At 39.2% G+C, this 19,883-nt stretch overlaps 1 protein-coding gene across 2 annotated transcripts in view; it reads right to left on the reverse strand.

Annotated features, from left to right (window-relative positions):
- Positions 1-4,482: 4,482 nt before the first annotated feature.
- The window catches only part of SYBU (syntabulin), a 61,166-nt gene continuing 45,765 nt past the window's right edge, over positions 4,483-19,883 (reverse strand). Inside the window, exons 4-7 of one of the 2 annotated variants that reach the window (XM_070748222.1) lie at positions 18,476-18,581; positions 9,370-9,573; positions 7,823-7,972; positions 4,483-6,295 (exon numbers count right to left, since the gene is read on the reverse strand). In XM_070748222.1, coding sequence (XP_070604323.1) covers positions 5,194-6,295; positions 7,823-7,972; positions 9,370-9,573; positions 18,476-18,581 — 1,562 coding nt within the window. In that variant the 3' untranslated portion in view covers positions 4,483-5,193. Of the gene's footprint in view, positions 6,296-7,822; positions 7,973-9,369; positions 9,577-18,475; positions 18,582-19,883 lie in introns of both variants that reach the window. The other variant, XM_070748221.1, reaches the window with a different exon arrangement.

Genomic DNA, 19,883 nt, shown 5'->3' on the forward strand with positions numbered 1-19,883 from the left:
TTACTTAGTGAATAACAAAGAACCCACTGGAATGCTCTCTCCAATTACCCCTCATCCCTGGTCAGAGTCAATAGGTATATACAGATGTGGTCACATAAAACTATACTGCCCAGAGTGCAATCTAACTACAATTCTCCTAATGCAATGTCTTAAATATGTCTTAATACAAGCTAATTATTTCTGTCTGTGGTGACAGCACTGTCTGCTGTCCATCAAGCTTTGCAAGATGAAGTGGTTTTTGGCCCCTCATTAGATTTCAGATAGCTGGCTGTCCATTCTTTTCTTAAAAACCTCCAGTGATGAAACCCCTACAACTTCTGAAGGAAAGCTGTTCCACTGGTTAATTGTCCTCACCATTAGGAAGTTTCTTCTTAATTCCAGATTGCTTTTCTCCTTGATTAGTTTCCATCTCCATTGTTTCTTGTCTTGCCTTCTGGTGCTTTGGAAAATAAGTTGAACCCCCTCTTTTTTGTGGCAGCCCCTCAGATACTGGAATACTGCTATCATGTCACCCCTAGTCCTTCTTTTCTCTAGACGGCCATATCCAGTTCTTGCAACCGTAGTTCATGTTTTTGCCTCAAGACCTTTAATCATCTTAGTTGCTGTTCTTCACACATCTTTTTGTAATGTGTCCAAAATTGGATGCAGTATTCCAGATGTAGCCTTACTAAGACTTTATAATGTGGTACTAATACCTTGCTTGAACCAGCTTGCACTCCCCTCCACAGTTTGCATGTCCTCATAGCTTCTGATTGACCAGCAAGTGGCAGCTGTGACTGGTTGGGGAGGGGGGGGGGGGAAGGCTTTACACAGATCCATCTTGTACACCAATTGCCTCCTTTCCTGGACTGAGAGAGCTTGCTCGTGATCATTTTTGCCTGAGTCACTTCCCGTTTGGATTAGTGGAATGCACTTTACATAGGGCTGCCCATGAAGGCCACTTGAAAGTTGCCCCTGGTCCAGAATTCAGTGATTTGCATGGTATTAGGGGTTAACAGATTTGCCTATACCTCTATGGCTTGCACTTGCTTCCAGTTTCTCTCTGAGTCCAATTTAACAATTTCAGATAGGTGGCTGTTCATTCTTTTCTTTAAAACCTTCAGTGATGAAGCCCCTACAACTTCTGGTTAATTGTCCTCACTATTAGGAAGTACTGGTTATCTTAAAAGCCCTACGCAGCAGGAGACCTGGTTATTTGCAGAACCACCTCTATCTAAGAATATCTGCCTCTCCACTATATGCAGTAGGCACACTCTAGATCAGGGGTGTCAAACTTGCAGCCTGCTGACCAGATGTGTCATACCCTGGCCATGCCCACCCCCTGTTTAGCAAAGGGGGGGAAGGTGTGATACATCGCATGACAACACGAGCTCGACACCCCTGCTCTAGATCTTTTCCATGAAATCCTTCCACTTAGGGCTTCAGAAGGATGCTTTTACCATGGCTATCCCATGCCCTCTGCCCAATAATTCAACGAAAGGCCTTCTTCATTTTAGCTTTTGGGAAAGCCATCAAGACCCGGCTTTTTAGTCAGGATAGGACAGAAAGGAATGAAACAAGGGCCATTGTAGCTTGCTGAGGATCATCTTATGGAGATAATTAAAGCTTTTATTTTTATCCGATCATTTTTTTACTGTTTTATGGGTTTTTTAAAGATTATGTTGAGAGCTGCTCAGAATTGTTGAAGATAGATGACCATATACACATTTTAAATAAATAAATAATATTGGAGGCATATAGGAGATAGCACAAGGTATACATAAACTTTTATTTCTATTTTATTTATTTTATTTTGTTCTATTTCTATGCTGCCCTTGTCCACAGACTCGGGTAACTTAAGGGTTAATGCTTCAAGGCCAAGCATCCTTCAGTTTGAAAATAAATATAAGTTGCCATCAATCAACATGAGGTAATTTTTCTCTGAGGAGAAAAATGAGCATTTGTTTTTTCTAGCTTGGAATGAATTATTCCAGTATCTTAATATAGCATATGACCCAGTTCTTAGGTACTTGTCAAAATGAAAGCTTGAAAGTTTTGTATGAATCCTGTGTTTTCATAGCTTGTTCTCCTTTCTCATCCACCAGTCATGAAAGCAAAAATAAGGGTTCTCTAAAGCAGTGTTTCCCAACCATGGCAACTTGATATCTGGACTTCAACTCCCAGAATTCCCCAGACAGCTGGCTGGGGAATTCTGGGAGTTGAAGTCCAAATATCTTCAAGTTGCCAAGGTTGGGAAACACTGCTCTAAAGCTCTCATAAGGATGCGATGGCTCAGTGGCTAAGGCACTGAGCTTGTTGATCAGAAGGTCGGCAGTTCAGCAGTTCGAATCCTAGCACCACATAACGGAGTGATCTCCTGTTACTTGTCCCAGCTTCTGCCAACCTAGTAGTTCGAAAGCACATAAAAATGCATATAGAAAAATAGGGACCACTTTTCTGGGAAGGTAACAGCGCTCCATGCGACTTTAGTCATGTAGATGTCTTCAGACAGCGCTGGCTCTTCAGCTTAGAAATTGAGATACACATCACCCCCTAGAGCCAGAAACAAGTAGCATTCATGTGCAGGGGAACCTTTACCTTTAAAGCTCTCATAGTGGAAATATGTTTTCTGGTATTAAAAAGTTTCCCAGTTAATGTTTTTGCAATGCCAAAGGATAAGTAGTACCAGTTTTTATGTGATTTCATTTTTTTTTTAGTGTTGACTTCTTATAAGGAGTTGGATAAGCCAAGTGTCACTTACTATGTACTTATCTTTTGTAGTATTCAGTTATATGAGAGATTAGGCACATTCATTTGAATCTTTAATACACTCTAAAGTGGGGGACTCTAAATAATAGAATGTAAGATTAATTGCTGCAATTATTTGCATAAAACAAAAAATGAATATCCTGTCAAGAGAATAAACCTAGATATCGCTGAATTTCATTGAAGGTAATGGGATTTAAGTTTCTTTTTCCTAGTTTCATTGGATCCAATAAAAAACAACTTCCAAAAAGAAAATGGTTTATACACTTCTCAAAAAAATAAAAGGAACATCCAAAGTATACATCCTAGATCTGAATGAATGAAATATTCTCATTGAATACTTTGTTCTGTACAAAGTTGAATGTGCTGACAACATGTGAAATTTGTTGTCAATCAGTGTTGCTTCCTAAGTGGACAGTTTGATTTCACAGAAGTTTGATTTACTTGGAGTTATATTGTGTTCTTTGAGTGTTCACTTTTTTTTTTAGCAGTACAGTGTTCCCTCGATTTTTGCGGGGGATGCGTTCCGAGACCGCCCGCGAAAGTCGAATTTCCGCGAAGTAGAGATGCGGAAGTACCGGTAAATACACTATTTTTGGCTATGAACAGTATCACAAGCCTTCCCTTAACACTTTAAACCCCTAAACTGCAATTTCTCATTCCCTTAGCAACCATTTAGATTATTACTCACCATATTTATTTATTAAAGTTTATTAAAAAATATATTTATTAAAGGCGGCCGAAAGTTTGGCGATGACGTATGACGTCATCGGGCGGGAAAAACTGTGGTATAGGGGGGGAAAAGGCAAAGTATTTTTTAATTAATATTTTTGAAAAACCGTGGTATAACCGTTTCGCGAAGTTCAAACCCGCGAAAATCGAGGGACCACTGTATATTATCAGAGTAAGAACCCAGAATATTGGCAACATAATAGATTCAGACTACTGCTTGAAAAACAGATTTAAGGAACGTATATCAATAAAGAGACTTGCTTCCTATCCAAATTATAATGAACATTATGTACAGAGGAGAGTGAAATATATATTCCAATGGCTTGTAATAATATCACTCATTAGCAACTGCTAGTGCCATTAATCAATTTTCCAGCAATGTTGTTCTAGCCACCTGCTCCTTCTGGGAGGAAGGAAAGTAAAATAAATAAATAAAAAGGTTACTGCTTGGGGGAGAGAGGGGAGAGAATAAAATAGAAAAGATGTTTTGAACTTCAAACAAACCATTTCATTATGGAACTTCTATCAAACCCCTGCTTTGACTTGTAGTTTCGGCTGAAAGAAAACTATAGAATGGAATTGGGTTGGTTTTATGGGGCAACTGAGGTTAGTTTGGCAGCTGTCACTCCTTTTCCTCCTCTTCTGCCCAGCCTGAATGCCTGCCTGCTTGCCCCTGATCTCCCTAGCACCTCCTTTGTTGAAGTACACAAGTCTTAAAGTTGCCAAGATTGGAGATCCCTGGTCTAAATTGTGGATTACCAGTAGTGACTAATCCTCAAAGTTGCATTTTCTACCATTGCCTTTGTTTTTAACAATTACCAGAGAATTTATGACACCCCTCCAACCACATACCCCCAACACACACACATACACACACACACCATGTGAAATTGAGGATTAACCACTACTTCAAGATACCAGAGGAAACCTCTAAAGCTTGATATTGTGCGTAACAGAATAAAATCTCTTGTATTATGCCATAGGTAGCGACCACAAACACACCACTTCAGTTTCAGCATGCTTTATTTACAACAGGTGATTCAAAGGGTTTTTGCTTTCTTGAAAAGATCATTAAACAAGAAGAAAAATAAGTTAATACATCACACATTTAAAATATTCCTTCATAGGTTAACATCACACTTCCAGTAAGACTTCATTTAAGACTTGAGACAAATCTCAGTAAAATATATTCACAGCCATATTTATAAAACAAAGTAACACAATTCAAGATTCCCACCCATCTACATGAATACACTGGGTTGCGGAGCAGGGGAAAGATTTGGTTATGATCCCTGGGTACACAAGATGAATGGAATGCGAGTGTGACTGCATCACAATTGTGCCTTTAAGAAGCATAGACAACACATGCTGGGACTATATATGCTGCCTTTGAAAGAATAAACCTGACCCTCACATCAGAAAACATTTGGTATCACAATCCATACATCCGACCACAGGATGGAAAGTGCTGATCATGCGCTATAAATGCACTTGTGTATACACTTAATGGAAACGTGTCTCCATGCCATCAATAGTTTGCCTTCAATTTCAAACAACGAACATGTTCTCAATTAAATATAGTGCAAATCAAACATTTAGGAGCAAAACAGGCAGATTCACCATGATGCACACCACTTTTTTTTTTTTAAATGGCCTCACTAGAATACACCTTCATCAGAATACAATCTCTTGGCAAACCATTCAAGACAGTGAAATCTAACGTTGAAGAATAACCGGTTCTTGACGAAGAGAACTCAAGGCCAGCAGGCAGCAGCCACGAAACAACGCTCCAAAAGTGAAGATTGGAATCGTCCCTCCCCTCCTAGTACTGAACATCCACATGATTGTTGGCACAATGGGGGCCCCAATGGCCAACAGATCTATGAGGAAGTTGCTGCTCCAATACCTTTTGACAATGTTCCCCCCAGACAACTTTGTCACATTCCCCAGGGTTGTGGTGTGATAGTCTATGAAATCCAATTCCTTCATGACTCGGTTTTTATAATATCGAGAATCCCTGGCTCTGGGCATGGGTTCCAATGGAGATAAGAGGATAGCAGAATTTGGATCTGTTGGTGTCAAATCCACAAACGAGTTTGAGATATTTTCAGGACGGGATACACTGGCTTCCACCAAAACAGGAGATGGGTTGATTGGATAAACATCTTGTGCCTTGAATATGTTCTCAATCAGCTGCTCCATGCCTGACCTGTATAGCAAGACATCAGCCTGAACTGCTTGTTCCATGGCTTCACTACGATTGTCATCTTCTACTTGGGAGTTGCCTAGGCTTTCCACCAGATCCAGATGGTTGAAAGCAGAAGATGTAAAAAGAGCTGGGTGACCAAATTCAGGAGTGGTAGCAAACATGGTTTCTTCAAAAATGTCATTCCCATTCACAACATCATCACTTAGCAGTACACCGCTATCTGCCTCCACCGAATGGTTCTCTGTGAACATGCTGTCTTCCGTCTTGGAATAAGTTGTACTCATGCTGAAAGACTTGTCAGGTGATAAGTCACATTCATATTCTAAGCTCTGGTCCTCACGAGAAGAGCCGTTCTGGGCCAATTCCATGCTCTGAAGCAAAGTCTCTAATTTCTTGTTCTGGATGTTGATATCCACAAAATACTTCTGAATACCTTTGTCTTTCTCAGCCAAGCTATTTTTCATCGTTTCAATGACCTGCTTGAGTTGCTTGATCTCCTTCCGTGCTTCTTTCAAGGCAAGCTGGGCCTCCACGCGATGACATTCTTCTTCAATCCAGTCATCTCTCATGCGTGCCAGTTGAGATTTAAGTTCCTTGATTTCGCTTTCTCTGAAGAGGGGAAAAAAACCAAGTTATTCTCTTTTGAGATTACAACTCAAATATATGTTGTGAGCCGCCCCGAGTCCTCGGAGAGGGGAGGCATACAAATCAATAAATAAATAATAAACTCTGAGGATTAAAAATATGGTGATTAATGAGGAAGCTGTAGGACAGTGTAGATGTATATAATAATAATAATAATAATAATAATAATAATAATAATAATAATAATAATAATTTATTAGATTTGTATGCCGCCCCTCTCCGAAGACTCAGGGCAGCTCACAACAACAATAAAAACAATATTATACTGGCACAAATCTAATATTTTTTTTAAAAAAAACAACAAACCTAAAAACCCTATCATTATTAAAAACCAAACAGCACATACATACCAAACATAAATTATAATAAGCCTGGGGGAAAGGTGTCTCAAATCCCCCATGCCTGGCGGTATAGGTGGGTCTTAATTAGTTTACGGAAGATAAGGAGGGTGGGAGCAGTTCTAATCTCCGGGGGGAGTTGATTCCAGAGGGCCGGGGCTGCCACAGAGAAGGCTCTTCCCCTGGGGCCCGCCAGACGACATTGTTTAGTCAACAGGACCTGGAGAAGGCCAACTCTGTGGGACCTTATCGGCCGCTGGGATTCGTGCGGTAGTAGGCGGTTCTGGAGGTACTCTGGTCCAATTTCTTTTTATTTCTTTTGTTAATAAAATAGATCATATGGCAAGTGTTTTTAACAGTCAACAGGAACTTTGTGAACCGCCCCGAGTCTGTGAGCCGCTCCGAGTCTTCGGAGAGGGGCGGCATACAAATCAAATAAATAATAATAATAATAAATAATAACTTTATCCCAAATTGCTGCTTGCCCCAGCTTTAAAGCAGGCAATCATATACAAATATTTTTCTCTCCAACGTTTTCTTGTAACCCCCTTAACTGTGGGTACATTTCACTTGACAAAACTACCTATTTCACTGCAGTTGTGTGTTATGCTGCAGTTTTGATAATCCCATTATTCCGCAAAGTAGAATTAGAAGGGGTGACTTGTATTGGGAAACAGTAATTGGAGGTGATGCAATACATACAAGTTTTGGATCCATAAATCTATATTTCTAATACAAGTCCATCTAAACCTGTATGAACAGGTGAACAGGCAACCTGATGTGCTTCAGATATTCTAGACAACAATTCCCACAATATTTTATTTTCGAAATTTAAAGTAAGAGGGTACAAGATTGCTTACTCCTGGTTTACAACACTAGATCAACTAAAGGGCTTTAGTCTTTTCCAACATTTATCTAGAGGTGCTACAAATTCAGAACCTTTTGAGTAAAATACATGTATCTATTGGTCTATCCCATGTTAATTTTCCCTTCCAAAATCGTCTGTCTCTTAATCTAGTTACTCAACATTGTTTAGAAAAATCTGTAATTTAGGTTTATACTTGACATCTGTCTAGGTAATGGAAAATACCATAATCACAAACCTCCAAACAAGCTTTACCTTCTAGCATTTGTTTTTAGCCAGAACATATACCTTTCTTGAAGTCTGCTCTCTGATTCCTTCAGTTTTGTTTTCAGGTGCCTCACTGTAACTTCCTTTTGTTGTAGAGGGGTCAGGTACTGTTCTGGACTGGGTGGCTTAATCCCATGGTTCTCACCACAAGAATTGTACCGTGCTGGCCGCCTGCAGTAGGAAAATGTTTGTTATGCTTGCAGAATTAAGGGGCGTGTATAAGTGCACCAGTGTGCCTTCCGTCCCCTGTCCAATTGTCTCTCCTTATCTCATTTATCTTTTCTTCCTTTCAAATATGTTCCCCTATACTTTTATATCTTTTCTTCTATTCTTTTCTTTATTTATATTATTACATATCTATTCTCTTCAATGTGTATTATGTATCGGACAAAATAAATAAATAAAATAAATAAACAATTGTGTTATATTCTGCATAGGTGACTTTAATTGCATTTCTATATGCCAGTCTTTCTCAGTTTTAGAAATTTTAAGATGTGTGGATTTCAGTTTCCCAGAATTCTACAGCCAGGAATTCTGAAAGTTAAAAGTCCACAAATCATAAAATAAGCATTTACCTCAAAATAGCATCATTGAACTGGCTTCTTCTTCTTTTTTAATGAAGACCTCTCTCTCCTTCTCTCTCTCACAAACATAAGGGGGGAGGGAGATAAAGTAAGGAAGGAAGAAAGAAAGAGAAAGAAGGAAGGAAGGAAAGAAGGAAGGAAGGAAGGAAAGAAGAAAAGAAGGAGAAAAGTAAGGAGATAGAAAGAAAGAAAGAAAGAAAGGAAAGAAAGAAAGAAAGAAAAAGATTTAAATGCCAGATTGGGTTGAAACAATGCTTGATATCTGGATATCTGGATTAATTTTTGAAAGATAGCAGGTCAATTGTAAACATTTTCCAATGTGGAATTGGCTTCAACAGAAAATGCAAATTTTCTCTTTTTTTTTTTAAAGGGAAAAAAAACACAATAAACTCTTGCATTAAGCACACCAAAATTACATTATTCAAATCTTAAATGACCAATATCTCAACAAGCCAAAAGTTAATTCACGGTATGCTAATCATAGTAGCTACAAACCACTTACTCTATTTCTTGTAAGGACTAATCATACCGAAGGCAAAACTACACACTTGCTTCTTGCAAAAACTTCAGGACAAGCAACCACATGAACAGGTCAAGTAGGGGCAGAGATAATAGGACTTAACAGTGCCCCCACACAATGGAATCCCCCCCTAAAGCAGATGCAGGCTAAGGAATGGAAAATGGTGTTAGATTACATCCCATCACAGATGGGAGATGGGTTCAAAAGGGAAGAAAAATAGTTAACACAGACATTAAGTTAGGAATGTGACCTTTGGAAAGATTCCTTCCTCCCAAAGGAGGAGGAAAACAAAATAAAAGAGCTTGTTCAAATGCTCAAAACAAAGCAACTCAAAGATCAAGGGATTTCATGAGCTTGAAATAATCTGCCCTGGAGAAACTCCAGTGGCAGCTAGAGATGAAAGAGTTGAAAGATTTGGGAAGTGGTAGGATAGCAAGGAGATAAATATGGAAAAATTCACTTGCCTAAAAGTCGGGCTGTTATCATTTCCCTTGTATGAACCAGAATTGCTGCTGCTGGCTGAGGAGGCACCATAATTCTGATGGGGACTGACAGGGCTCAATTGATTTTTGCACAGCAATGATAAGAAATCCTTCTCACGGGCTGTGGTTGGAGGGCTGGACCCAGACTTATAAGGCAAGGAAGCATGATTGCGTCCATGAGGCCCCCTGCTAAGAGACAACAATGTCAACGATGGGTTACAATATATATCAAATCAAATTTATTAGACCAAACAAATAAAAACACTTGGTGAATACACAATCAAAAGTTGTAGGATAAAATGATAAATAACAGATAAAATCCATAATAAAATCCAGTCTATCAATTATGCATTGTCAATACTACTAAAATTACAATCCATAAGCTGTGAGGTCTATATTCAGTTTGATACTATTAGGGAAAGGAATAAACAAGGTTTATTTATTTTATTTATTTATTATATTACTTAGATTTGTATGCCGCCCCTCTCCGAAGACTCGGGGCGGCTCACAACATGTAAAAACAAATCATAAGCTATCAGACAAATTTAAAATATTTAAATATTTAAAACCCCATATGCTAACAGACACACACACAGACATACCATGCATAAATTAAATGTGCCCAGGGGGAGATGTTTCAGTTCCCCCATGCCTGACGGCAAAGGTGGGTTTTAAGGAGTTTACGGAAGGCAGGAAGAGTAGGGGCAGTTCTAATCTCCGGGGGGAGTTGGTTCCAGAGGGCCGGTGCCGCCACAGAGAAGGCTCTTCCCCTGGGGCCGCCAACCGACACTGTTTAGTTGACGGGACCCGGAGAAGGCCCACTCTGTGGGACCTAATCGGTCGCTGGGATTCGTTGCCACATTTGTCATATAAATTAGCTAAGGTACTTAAAAGCTGGCCACAAATGGTATACATGCATGCATGCACACACACACACACACACACAAATACACATATACACACACATGTATACACACATATACATATATATATATACACACACACACACATATATGTGTGTGTGTGTGTGTATGTGCGTATATATGTATGTATGTATAGAAACATAGAAACATAGAAGACTGACGGCAGAAAAAGACCTCATGGTCCATCTAGTCTGCCCTTACACTATTTCCTGTATTTTATCTTACAATGGATATATGTTTATCCCAGGCATGTTTAAATTCAGTTACTGTGGATTTACCAACCACGTCTGCTGGAAGTTTGTTCCAAGGATCTACTACTCTTTCAGTGAAATAATATTTTCTCACGTTGCTTTTGATCTTTCCCCCAACTAACTTCTGATTGTGTCCCCTTGTTCTTGTGTTCACTTTCCTATTAAAAACACTTCCCTCCTGAACCTTATTTAACCCTTTAACATATTTAAATGTTTCGATCATGTCCCCCCTTTTCCTTCTGTCCTCCAGACTATACAGATTGAGTTCATTAAGTCTTTCCTGATACGTTTTATGCTTAAGACCTTCCACCATTCTTGTAGCCCGTCTTTGGAACCGTTCAATTTTGTCATATATATACAATATATATTAATGCATATTTTTAAAAAGACACGAAGCTATGACAGGTTTTACTGATTACCTTTGACATTAATTACCGGGATCTTTTGGGGTCATTTTTACCAGGTAGCATATCAATTTAAAACACTTATTTTGAATACCGGTAAATGCCATTAGCAGAGACATTTACTGTATTCTTTCTCACTTAAGGAAGAATTTTTCTTTTAAGTTGTCACTTGCAAATTTTCTAAATGTATCAGTTTCTTATGAGTTATTGTTTTATTCACGTACAAATGTATGCCAATTAACCATCTATAGATTAAGTGGTTTATTAAACCAATCCACAAGACTTTTGTAATAAATCATTTTCTTTTTAAAAGTTGTAAATGTGGATTCACATAGCTCCTACCTGGTGGTTTCAAGCACATAAATTATTAACTGATGTAGAGTTAATATGCTATAACAGAAAGCCTTCTGGCCTGGGAACAAAATACAGTCATACCTCGTCTTACGAACCTAATTGGTTCCAGGGGGAGGTTCGTAAGACGAAAGGTTCGTAAGACAAAACATTGTTTCCCATAGGAAACAATGTAAAGTCAATTAATCTGTGCAACCAAAAACAAGTTACAGTCATACAGTCAACATGGGAGGAAATGGGTGAAAGGAATGATGAGAAAAACTAGTAGAATAGAAGTGCAGATTTAGTAGAAAGTCTGTCACTGTTGAGGGAATTATTTGTATAGTAGAGTGATGGCGTTCGGGAAAAAACTGTTCTTGTGTCTAGTTGTCTTGGTGTGCAGTGCTCTGTAGCGACGTTTTGAGGGTAGGAGTTGAAACAGTTTGTGTCCAGGATGTGAGGGGTCAGTAAATATTTTCCCCGCCCTCTTTTTGACTCGTGCAGTATACAGGTCCTATACTCTCTTCTATTGGTAGATATAATATTATATTTATGTATTTAATCCTTTAATTTATATTTTACCTTCTGGTTTGTGTGAATTGGTAAAAATTGATTAAAAATAACAAAATATACAAAATATAAAGCATAATAGGGAACTCAATGCAACTAACATCAAAATTAAACATTAAAATCAGGTTTATTCTAATAAAGACTTGGTAAAAAGAAGTGCATTTTGCCATTTTCTAAAGTTTTTTTTGAAAAAAGTAGGTTTGCTAGTTGGGAAATTCTGAAAGTTTATGTCAAATGTCTTAATATTGCTGAGATTGAGAAACATTGATTTAGAGTTGCTTGCTTGTTTTAATTTAATAATTGCTCTACGTGACAGTGTGCAGAGGTCACAAGAGACAAAGCCACGATTGTAAATATCCCTGGTCTATTCAGGCACCATGCCAGACTGTAACCATACTTTCACTGACTGCAAATCTAATTTTGAAAGCATGAGACCTTGATTTCTTAAAAGTACAATTTTTTTAAAAAAATGTTTGATTTCTAAACATATTTCATAATAACAGCATAGCAATCAACCATGTTAACTTTGCTGTGACAACTAGTTGGAGAATGTATTCACTGGAAAATTATAGATCAAATAAACATTTATAATACCATATTATAAAAGGTCTTTAATGTGAACACTGAACAACTTACATATGCCTGTTAAAGCTCTCTCTCTCTCTCTTTCTGTGTATGTGTGTATACATACACCCACATCTAATACTTAAAACTGTATATTCTGAAAGTACAAAAATAAGCTGACAAATAATAGGCAGAATGCCTGGATGAGAAGTCAGCAGCCAAGAAGTAGAAAATCTTAATTAAGGATCTCTTTGAATTGGTTTCCTCCACCCATTGCAAGGAACACTTTATATCATCCAGATGGTGGCATGGGTGTTTAGCACAGACACATCTCAAGGCAGAGGTTAGTGGCTTCGATCCCATTTGTTTCAAGGCAAGGAGAGAGGAGGCAGGAAATAAGACTATGACATACCATTACCATTGCACTGGCCCTTATGCAGGAAAAGAAAAGCTACACTGACAATTTTAAACCAGAAAGAAAATAGTGCCTCTGTTCCACACACAGGACATGGCCAAGATATTTGGGGCAGAGTTTAGCTCATTGATTCTAACGTTCCATTAGAAAGGACACAATCTAGGACTTGGTGGAAAAGTAAAAGCTTAACCTCGGATACCTAGTATTGTAAGAGATTGAAGTATGGGCAGTTTTCTCCTAAAGTCTACCATCATTTCTACAGTGTTGAGTGTATTTAGTTCCAGATTGTTTTGGTTGCACCGCAAATTAATCTATCTATCTATCTATCTATCTATCTATCTATCTATCTATCTATCTATCTATCTATCTATCTATCTATCTATCTATCTATCTATCTATCTATCTATCTATCTATCTATCTATCTATCTATCTATCTATCTATCTTCGTCGTCTGTCTGTCTGTCTGTCTGTCTGTCTGTCTGTCTGTCTGTCTGTCTATCTATCTATCTATCTATCTATCTATCATCGTCTGTCTGTCTGTCTGTCTGTCTGTCTGTCTGTCTGTCTGTCTGTCTGTCTGTCTATCTATCTATCTATCTATCTATCTATCTAGTCAAGTAAGTATTGGCGGTATACAAAAATATAATAATATTTAGATACATAATGCTAGTAAAAGAGAAACATTAGGACAGGGGACGGAAGGCACTCTGGTGCACTTATGCATGGCCCTTATTGACCTCTTAGGAATTGGGAGAGGTCAACAGTGGAGAGTCTAATAGAGTCTACTCTTTTTTTTCTTGCTTTGCTTCCTTGGTACTAATAAAGGAGAATATTTGTAGCTCAGGGTTGACATGAGGGGTCCTCATGTAGATGTTTCATTACCCAAATTATGTAACATCATCAGTGCTAGGAAAGAGTGATGTTTCAGTTGATATTCTGGTGACGTTTGTGTGGGTAGGAGAGGTCTTACAGATTCTTTGGTTGGGCAATTTGTTGGATTCTTTGGCAGTTTCTTGTTTTGGGGCATTGTTTATTTGATCATGGGTGTGATATTAACCTTGAAGTTAATCTATGCTGATCTGAGTACTGATTGCTGATGAAGAGGTGCTTGGGGTCTTTTTGTTCCTTTTTGGTCTGGTTGATTGTCTATTTTGCATAGCAAATGTAGATGTTGTTAATGTCTATGCGTCTGTTGATGGCTGATGTGTCAGAGTGCCAGGTTTCTAGAAATTCCCTGACATTTTTGGATTTGGCTTAGTCCAGGATGCTCGCATTTTCCCAACTGAAACTATGGTTAAATCTATCTAGATGTCAGCTTCCACACTGCTTGCTTGCTTCAGCTGCCATAGAAACTGGGAGGGGGGAGAGGTGGGCTGGACAGTTAGGTATTTGGGTGAGGGTTGGTGAAGCATGCTGGAGATGCTTCTACTTGTATTCGATTACGAGGCTAGGGAGGAAAGTTCTCATCATACTGCCAGGCTACATGGACATCAGGCAGGAGTTGCTACTTACCACCATTGACGGTAGGATGTGCATGCAATTCCGTGTTGCTGATGTGCACGCACCTGCACCCCAGCGAGATTTTGCTTCTGCGCATGCGCAGGAAACAAAATCTTGCAAAAGGATATGAGCAAGAGAGATATTTCGGTTATTTTTTTGCTTCCACATGTATTCTCTTGTGTTGTGGTTAGCTCTGGCCCTGCTCCTGCCCCAAGGACTGTGGATGTGGGGGAGACATCCAAATCCTGCAGGCCTGTTTTGCCCCCGGTGGAATCTGATGATGAAGGCTCCTCTGACCAAGAAGACATGAGTGACAGGGAGGAGAGTGGGGCAGACAGCTCAGAAGGAGATCAATTATCTAGCTCCTCCTTGGATTCAGAACATGCGGAGAGCGATGCATTGGCGGCAACAACTGAGAGATTATTATCAAAGAAAATGAAGCCACCTGTGGTTGGGTGGGGCTGTGGTAATTAGTGAGGCTGCTATAAATAGCAGCCTGTGGGTTTGGCCATTGTGGAGGATTATCTGATCCTTGTGTTTCGTGCCTGCCTTGCTGACTTTGACCTTTGTGTGCTGATTTTTCCCCCGCTTTGAAACTAAACCAGAGCAAAGTGTGTTTCACTTTGTGAAAGAAGAAGGACTGTGAATTGCCTCACAGCTGCAAGTATCACAGAACTGATAAGGGACTTGTACAAATTACCAGTTTGTTTGGAGACAAGTGCTCTTGGCTATACCAAAAGAGGGCTTGGTTTAAGTGAATTTTCATTATAAAGAACATTGTTTTGAATTTTCAAACGTGTCTGAAATTTGTACCTGTGAATTTTTGGGAGGATTCTACGAGAGAGCCCGACAGAACATCTTGTAAGACATCTTGTACATGCAAAATCTCGCTGCGGCCAGTGACATAGAGCTGTGCACGCAGCTCCTATTTCGTGACCAGTACGCAGTGTGGCCCATACTGGCTAGCAACCCAATATTGTTGGACATGTTTACAGTCTGCTCAAGGTCAACGGCTGCGGACGGACCAGATGTGGAAGCACTAGATGGCTTGTGCATCCACCTAACATCATGGGACATGGGGACTGGGTGAATTGCCTGGATGGGGGGATGTTCTGATGGAGGGTTTGGGGATTCTTTGTATATGCATTTGCACGCCTGTTGCTTCAGAACTTATTTATTTATTTATTAGTTAGATTTCTATGCTGCCCTTCTTGAAGTTTTCCCCTTGCCACTATCTGTTCTTATCTAGTAAAAGTACTCATCACTATCAACATGGATTTGGAGTTTTTCCCCCTGGACTTTGAATGGAAGCACGCCTGACACTAGGTATTGTAAAATTAAAGTGTTTTCATCATGTCTACTTTGATACCTACTTTTGGCAACGAAACGCCTGCAAGCAAACAAGCAAACTCAGAGAGCACCAAGCAACGTTTGCTTCCTTGGCTCAACTAATTTGTTGGGATTTGTCATCGTGATAAAACAGCTCCGGCTCAAACAATCCAGAACTCTTTCTGAGACAAAGAAGGATTGGAATGGAAGCTGCCACATTTTTCATGTAATTCAAACCAATTCTCACTGTAAAAGAGTTTTTGTAAGAAAGCAGGGAAATCACCAACACAATTTGTACTTGGCCAGAACATAGTGAAAATAGTTTGTGTGTTTAAATGTAAAACAGATCAGCAGCAGCTGAAAAAAATAACTATTTGGTATAAAACTGAAACATCCAAGAAACGAATGCAATATTAGCGTGTTGAAAGAGTGAAACTGAGCTTGGAAAGATTCCTAAAGTCTTCTTGACAACATGGACATTACTTTCCGTTGATTTCCTTCAGGATATTTCAACTTCTTGTTTAGCTCTGGATGGGACACTACCAGGATATTCAAAGGGTGCAAGCTACACTGGGAAGTTGAAAAACATCCTAAAAGAAAGTAAATTAAAATATTTTCCATATAGGTTTTTTTTTAAGCACCAGGGAAACCAGGAGATCAAGATTTAATGTAAATTTAAGCTCTCTGCAAGAATCTGAACTACTAACAGTCAAAGCAATTTGGCGATGGATAAGGAATTCACGGTGGATTGTACGTAGATCTCTTGTGGGCTCGTAGGGACACATAACTGATGTTATGGCGCTAGACTTATGGTTGGGGGTCACCACAACATGAGGAACTTATTAAGGGGTTGTAGCATTAGAAAGGTTGTGAACCACTGTTTTAAGATAATCATTTCCATGTAAAAGTTATATTCTTCTTTCTACTAATAGATCAGAGATGCAATCGTGGAATGCATGCATGGCCCTTTAAATTATTTTCCTTTATTTCTATGCTTTAATACAAATAAGTCCTTGACTTACAACCATTCGGTTAAAACAGCACTGAAAAAAAGTATTCTTTCATTCTTTCAAATTTTTCATACTTAATGACCATTGCAGCATCCCATTGGTCACATGATCAAGATTCAGATGTTTGCCAAATGGCATGATGTATTCATGATGGTTTGCAGTGTCCCAGAGTCATGCGATCCCGTTTTGCAACCTTCTGACAAGCAAAGTCAATGATGAAACCAGATTTACTTAAACAACCAGTTCACTAACTTAACAACTGCAGTGATTCACTTAGCAACGGTGGCAAGAAAGGTGGTAAAGTGAAGCAAAATTCACTTAACAATGCCATTGTTTAACAATGGACATTTTGGGCTCAACTATGTTTGTAAATCAAGGAATACAGTGGTACCTCTACCTACAAACACCTCTACTTACAAACTTTTCTAGATAAGAATCGTGTGTTCAATATTTTTTTGCCACTTCTCAAGAACCATTTTCCACTTAAAAACCCGAGCTGCCGAAACTGTAACTGGAAAAGGCAGGGAGAAGCCTCCGTGTGGCTTCTCTAGGAATCTCCTGGGAGGAAACAGGGCCAGAAAAGGCGGGATAAGCCTCCATGTGGCCTCTCTAGGAATCTTCTGGGAGGAAAAAGGGCCAGAAAAGGGGACAAGCCTCTTTGGGGCCTCTGTAGGAATCTCCTGGGAGGAAACAGGGCCAGAAAAGGCGGGAGAAGCCTCCATGTGGCCTCTCTATGAATCTCCTGGGAGGAAAAAGGGCCGGAAAAGGGGACAAGCCTCTTTGGGGCCTCTCTAAGAATCTCCTGGAAGGAAATAGGGCCAGAAAAGGCAGGGAGAAGCCTCCGTGGGGCCTCTCTAGGAATCTCCTGCGAGGAAACAGGGCCTCCACCCTCCCTGTGGTTTCCCCAATCGCACGCATTATTTGCTTTTACATTGATTCTGATGGGAAAAATGGCTTCTTACTGTTCTGTCGGGCTCTCTGGTAGACTCCTCCCAAAAATTCACAGGTACAAATTTCAGACACACACACGTTTGAAAATTCAAAACAATGTTCTTTATAATGAAAATTCACTTAACCTAAGCCCTCTTTTGGTAGAGCAAAGAGCACTGGTCTCCAAACAAACTGGTAATTTGTACAAGTCCCTTATCAGTTCTGTGATACTTAGCTTGCAGCTGTGAGGCAATTCACAGTCCTTCTTCCTTCACAAAGTGAAACACACTTTGCTCTGGTTTAGTTTCAAAGCGGGGAAAAATCAGCACACAAAAAGTCAAAGTCAGTAAAGCAGTCACGAAACACAATGATCAGATAATCCTCCACAATGGCCAAACCACAGGCTGCTATTTATAGCAGCCCCACTAATCACCACAGCCCCACCCAACCACAGGTGGCCTCATTTTCTTTGATAATAATCTCTCAGTTGTTGCTGCCTATGCATCGCTCTCCTCATGCATGGCTGTATCATTAACTCTTGTTCTGAATCCAAGGAGGAGCTAGATAATTGATCTCCTTCTGAGCTGTCTGCCACACTCTCCTCCTCCCTGTCACTCATGTCTTCTTGGTCAGAGGAGCCTTCAACATCAGATTCCACCGGGGGCAAAACAGGCCTGCAGCATCCACAGTCCTTGGGGCAGGAGCTGGGCCAGAGCTAACCACAACAGTTACAAACTTTTCTACTTAAGAACCTGGTAACGGAATGAATTAAGTTCGTAAGTAGAGGTACCACTGTACTTCTAACGTCCACACTTCACTATAAGTAACCTAGATGAAACAGCGTAAAATGTTGTGACATACTTGCGGGAAAACGATGATCTTTTGTTTCCGGAACCAGCAGACATGTGAACTTCAGGAGCTGAAATGCTTCCTGTACTACTCGATGAACTAAAATCAGCTTCGCTTCCTGGAAAAGGAAAAGGGAGGAATAAATTTGATGGAAATTCTAACTCAAAAGATTATTGGAGGACATTTAAGCCTCACTATGAATCACCACTGTCATCCTGCCTGGCTTGAAACTTTCCCATCCTGCGATTTGCAAAACTGGAAGGGCAGATCCCATTTTTTCAGATATTTTAACATTTCCCCAGGAATAAAGAACCAAGATAAAAATAGCTCTTCTACAAATTAAATGATTAAGCAAACACATGGAATAAGTGGTTTCTTTTCCACTCTTGTTATGAGCCACCTGGAGAATATTTTCGTTTGGAGAGAAGTTTATTGTAATAAAAAACAAACATTTTAATTCATTTCTTGAACTTGAAAGCTATTTGTTTGCTTGGGTTCCTTTTGTTTAGGAGGAATAATGGAATCAATTGGCATGCTAATGCACCTGATGCTTTATAATAGCTGTTCCCAAAGAGACAGTCCCTTAAAAAACACAAAGTGTTCCTAACCTAAAAAAGGACTTCTTTTTAGATATTGAAGAGTTTCCAACTGAGAGAAAAATCATGCTTGGCAATAGGTTTTTGATGATTCTTTCTTTCCCCTATGGCCCCCAACTCTATTGGCTATCATTTCTGGAACATTTTCCCAAGAAACTCTGGATCTAAGCCTAAAGCTGCAACCAAACTGACATTTATATTGTGTTTTCTGCTATGGTTGATTAGGTTTTTCTTTGCCCAGTGTCTTGTATAGTTTTTTTCCTATGGCTTTTATATAGTCCAGGTTTTACGGACTTTAGCTACTCATTCAATCTGATTCAGATTGGAGCCAAATCAATTCCCATAATAAATAATTAAATATCTACTTGATTCAGAAAGGGCAGCCATCTAAAATTGCACTCCCCAAATTTAGAAGTAAAACATTAAATTTAAATAAATGTTTTTAAAAACATTTTTTTAATATGTACCAAGACAATTTCCACTTGGCCAATAAAACATTCTATTCTATTCTATTCTATTCTATTCTATTCATTAGAAAGGATAGCATAATGATGATGATGATGATGATGATAATAATAATAATAATAATAATAATAATAATAATAATAATTTATCAGATGTGTATGCCGCCCCTCTCTGAAGACTCGGGTCGGCTCACAACAACAATAAAACAATACAGAAACAAATCTAATAATTAAAACTGTAGCTAAAACCCATTATCTTAAAAACAATCAATACTACACAATCATACCCACTCATAACTTTAATGGTCAGAAAGGGGGATACATTAGTTGCCCCATGCCTGGTGACATAGATAGGTCTTC

This window comes from Erythrolamprus reginae, chromosome 3, assembly GCF_031021105.1.
Source record: "Erythrolamprus reginae isolate rEryReg1 chromosome 3, rEryReg1.hap1, whole genome shotgun sequence".
In the NCBI taxonomy this organism is placed as follows: domain Eukaryota; kingdom Metazoa; phylum Chordata; class Lepidosauria; order Squamata; family Dipsadidae; genus Erythrolamprus; species Erythrolamprus reginae.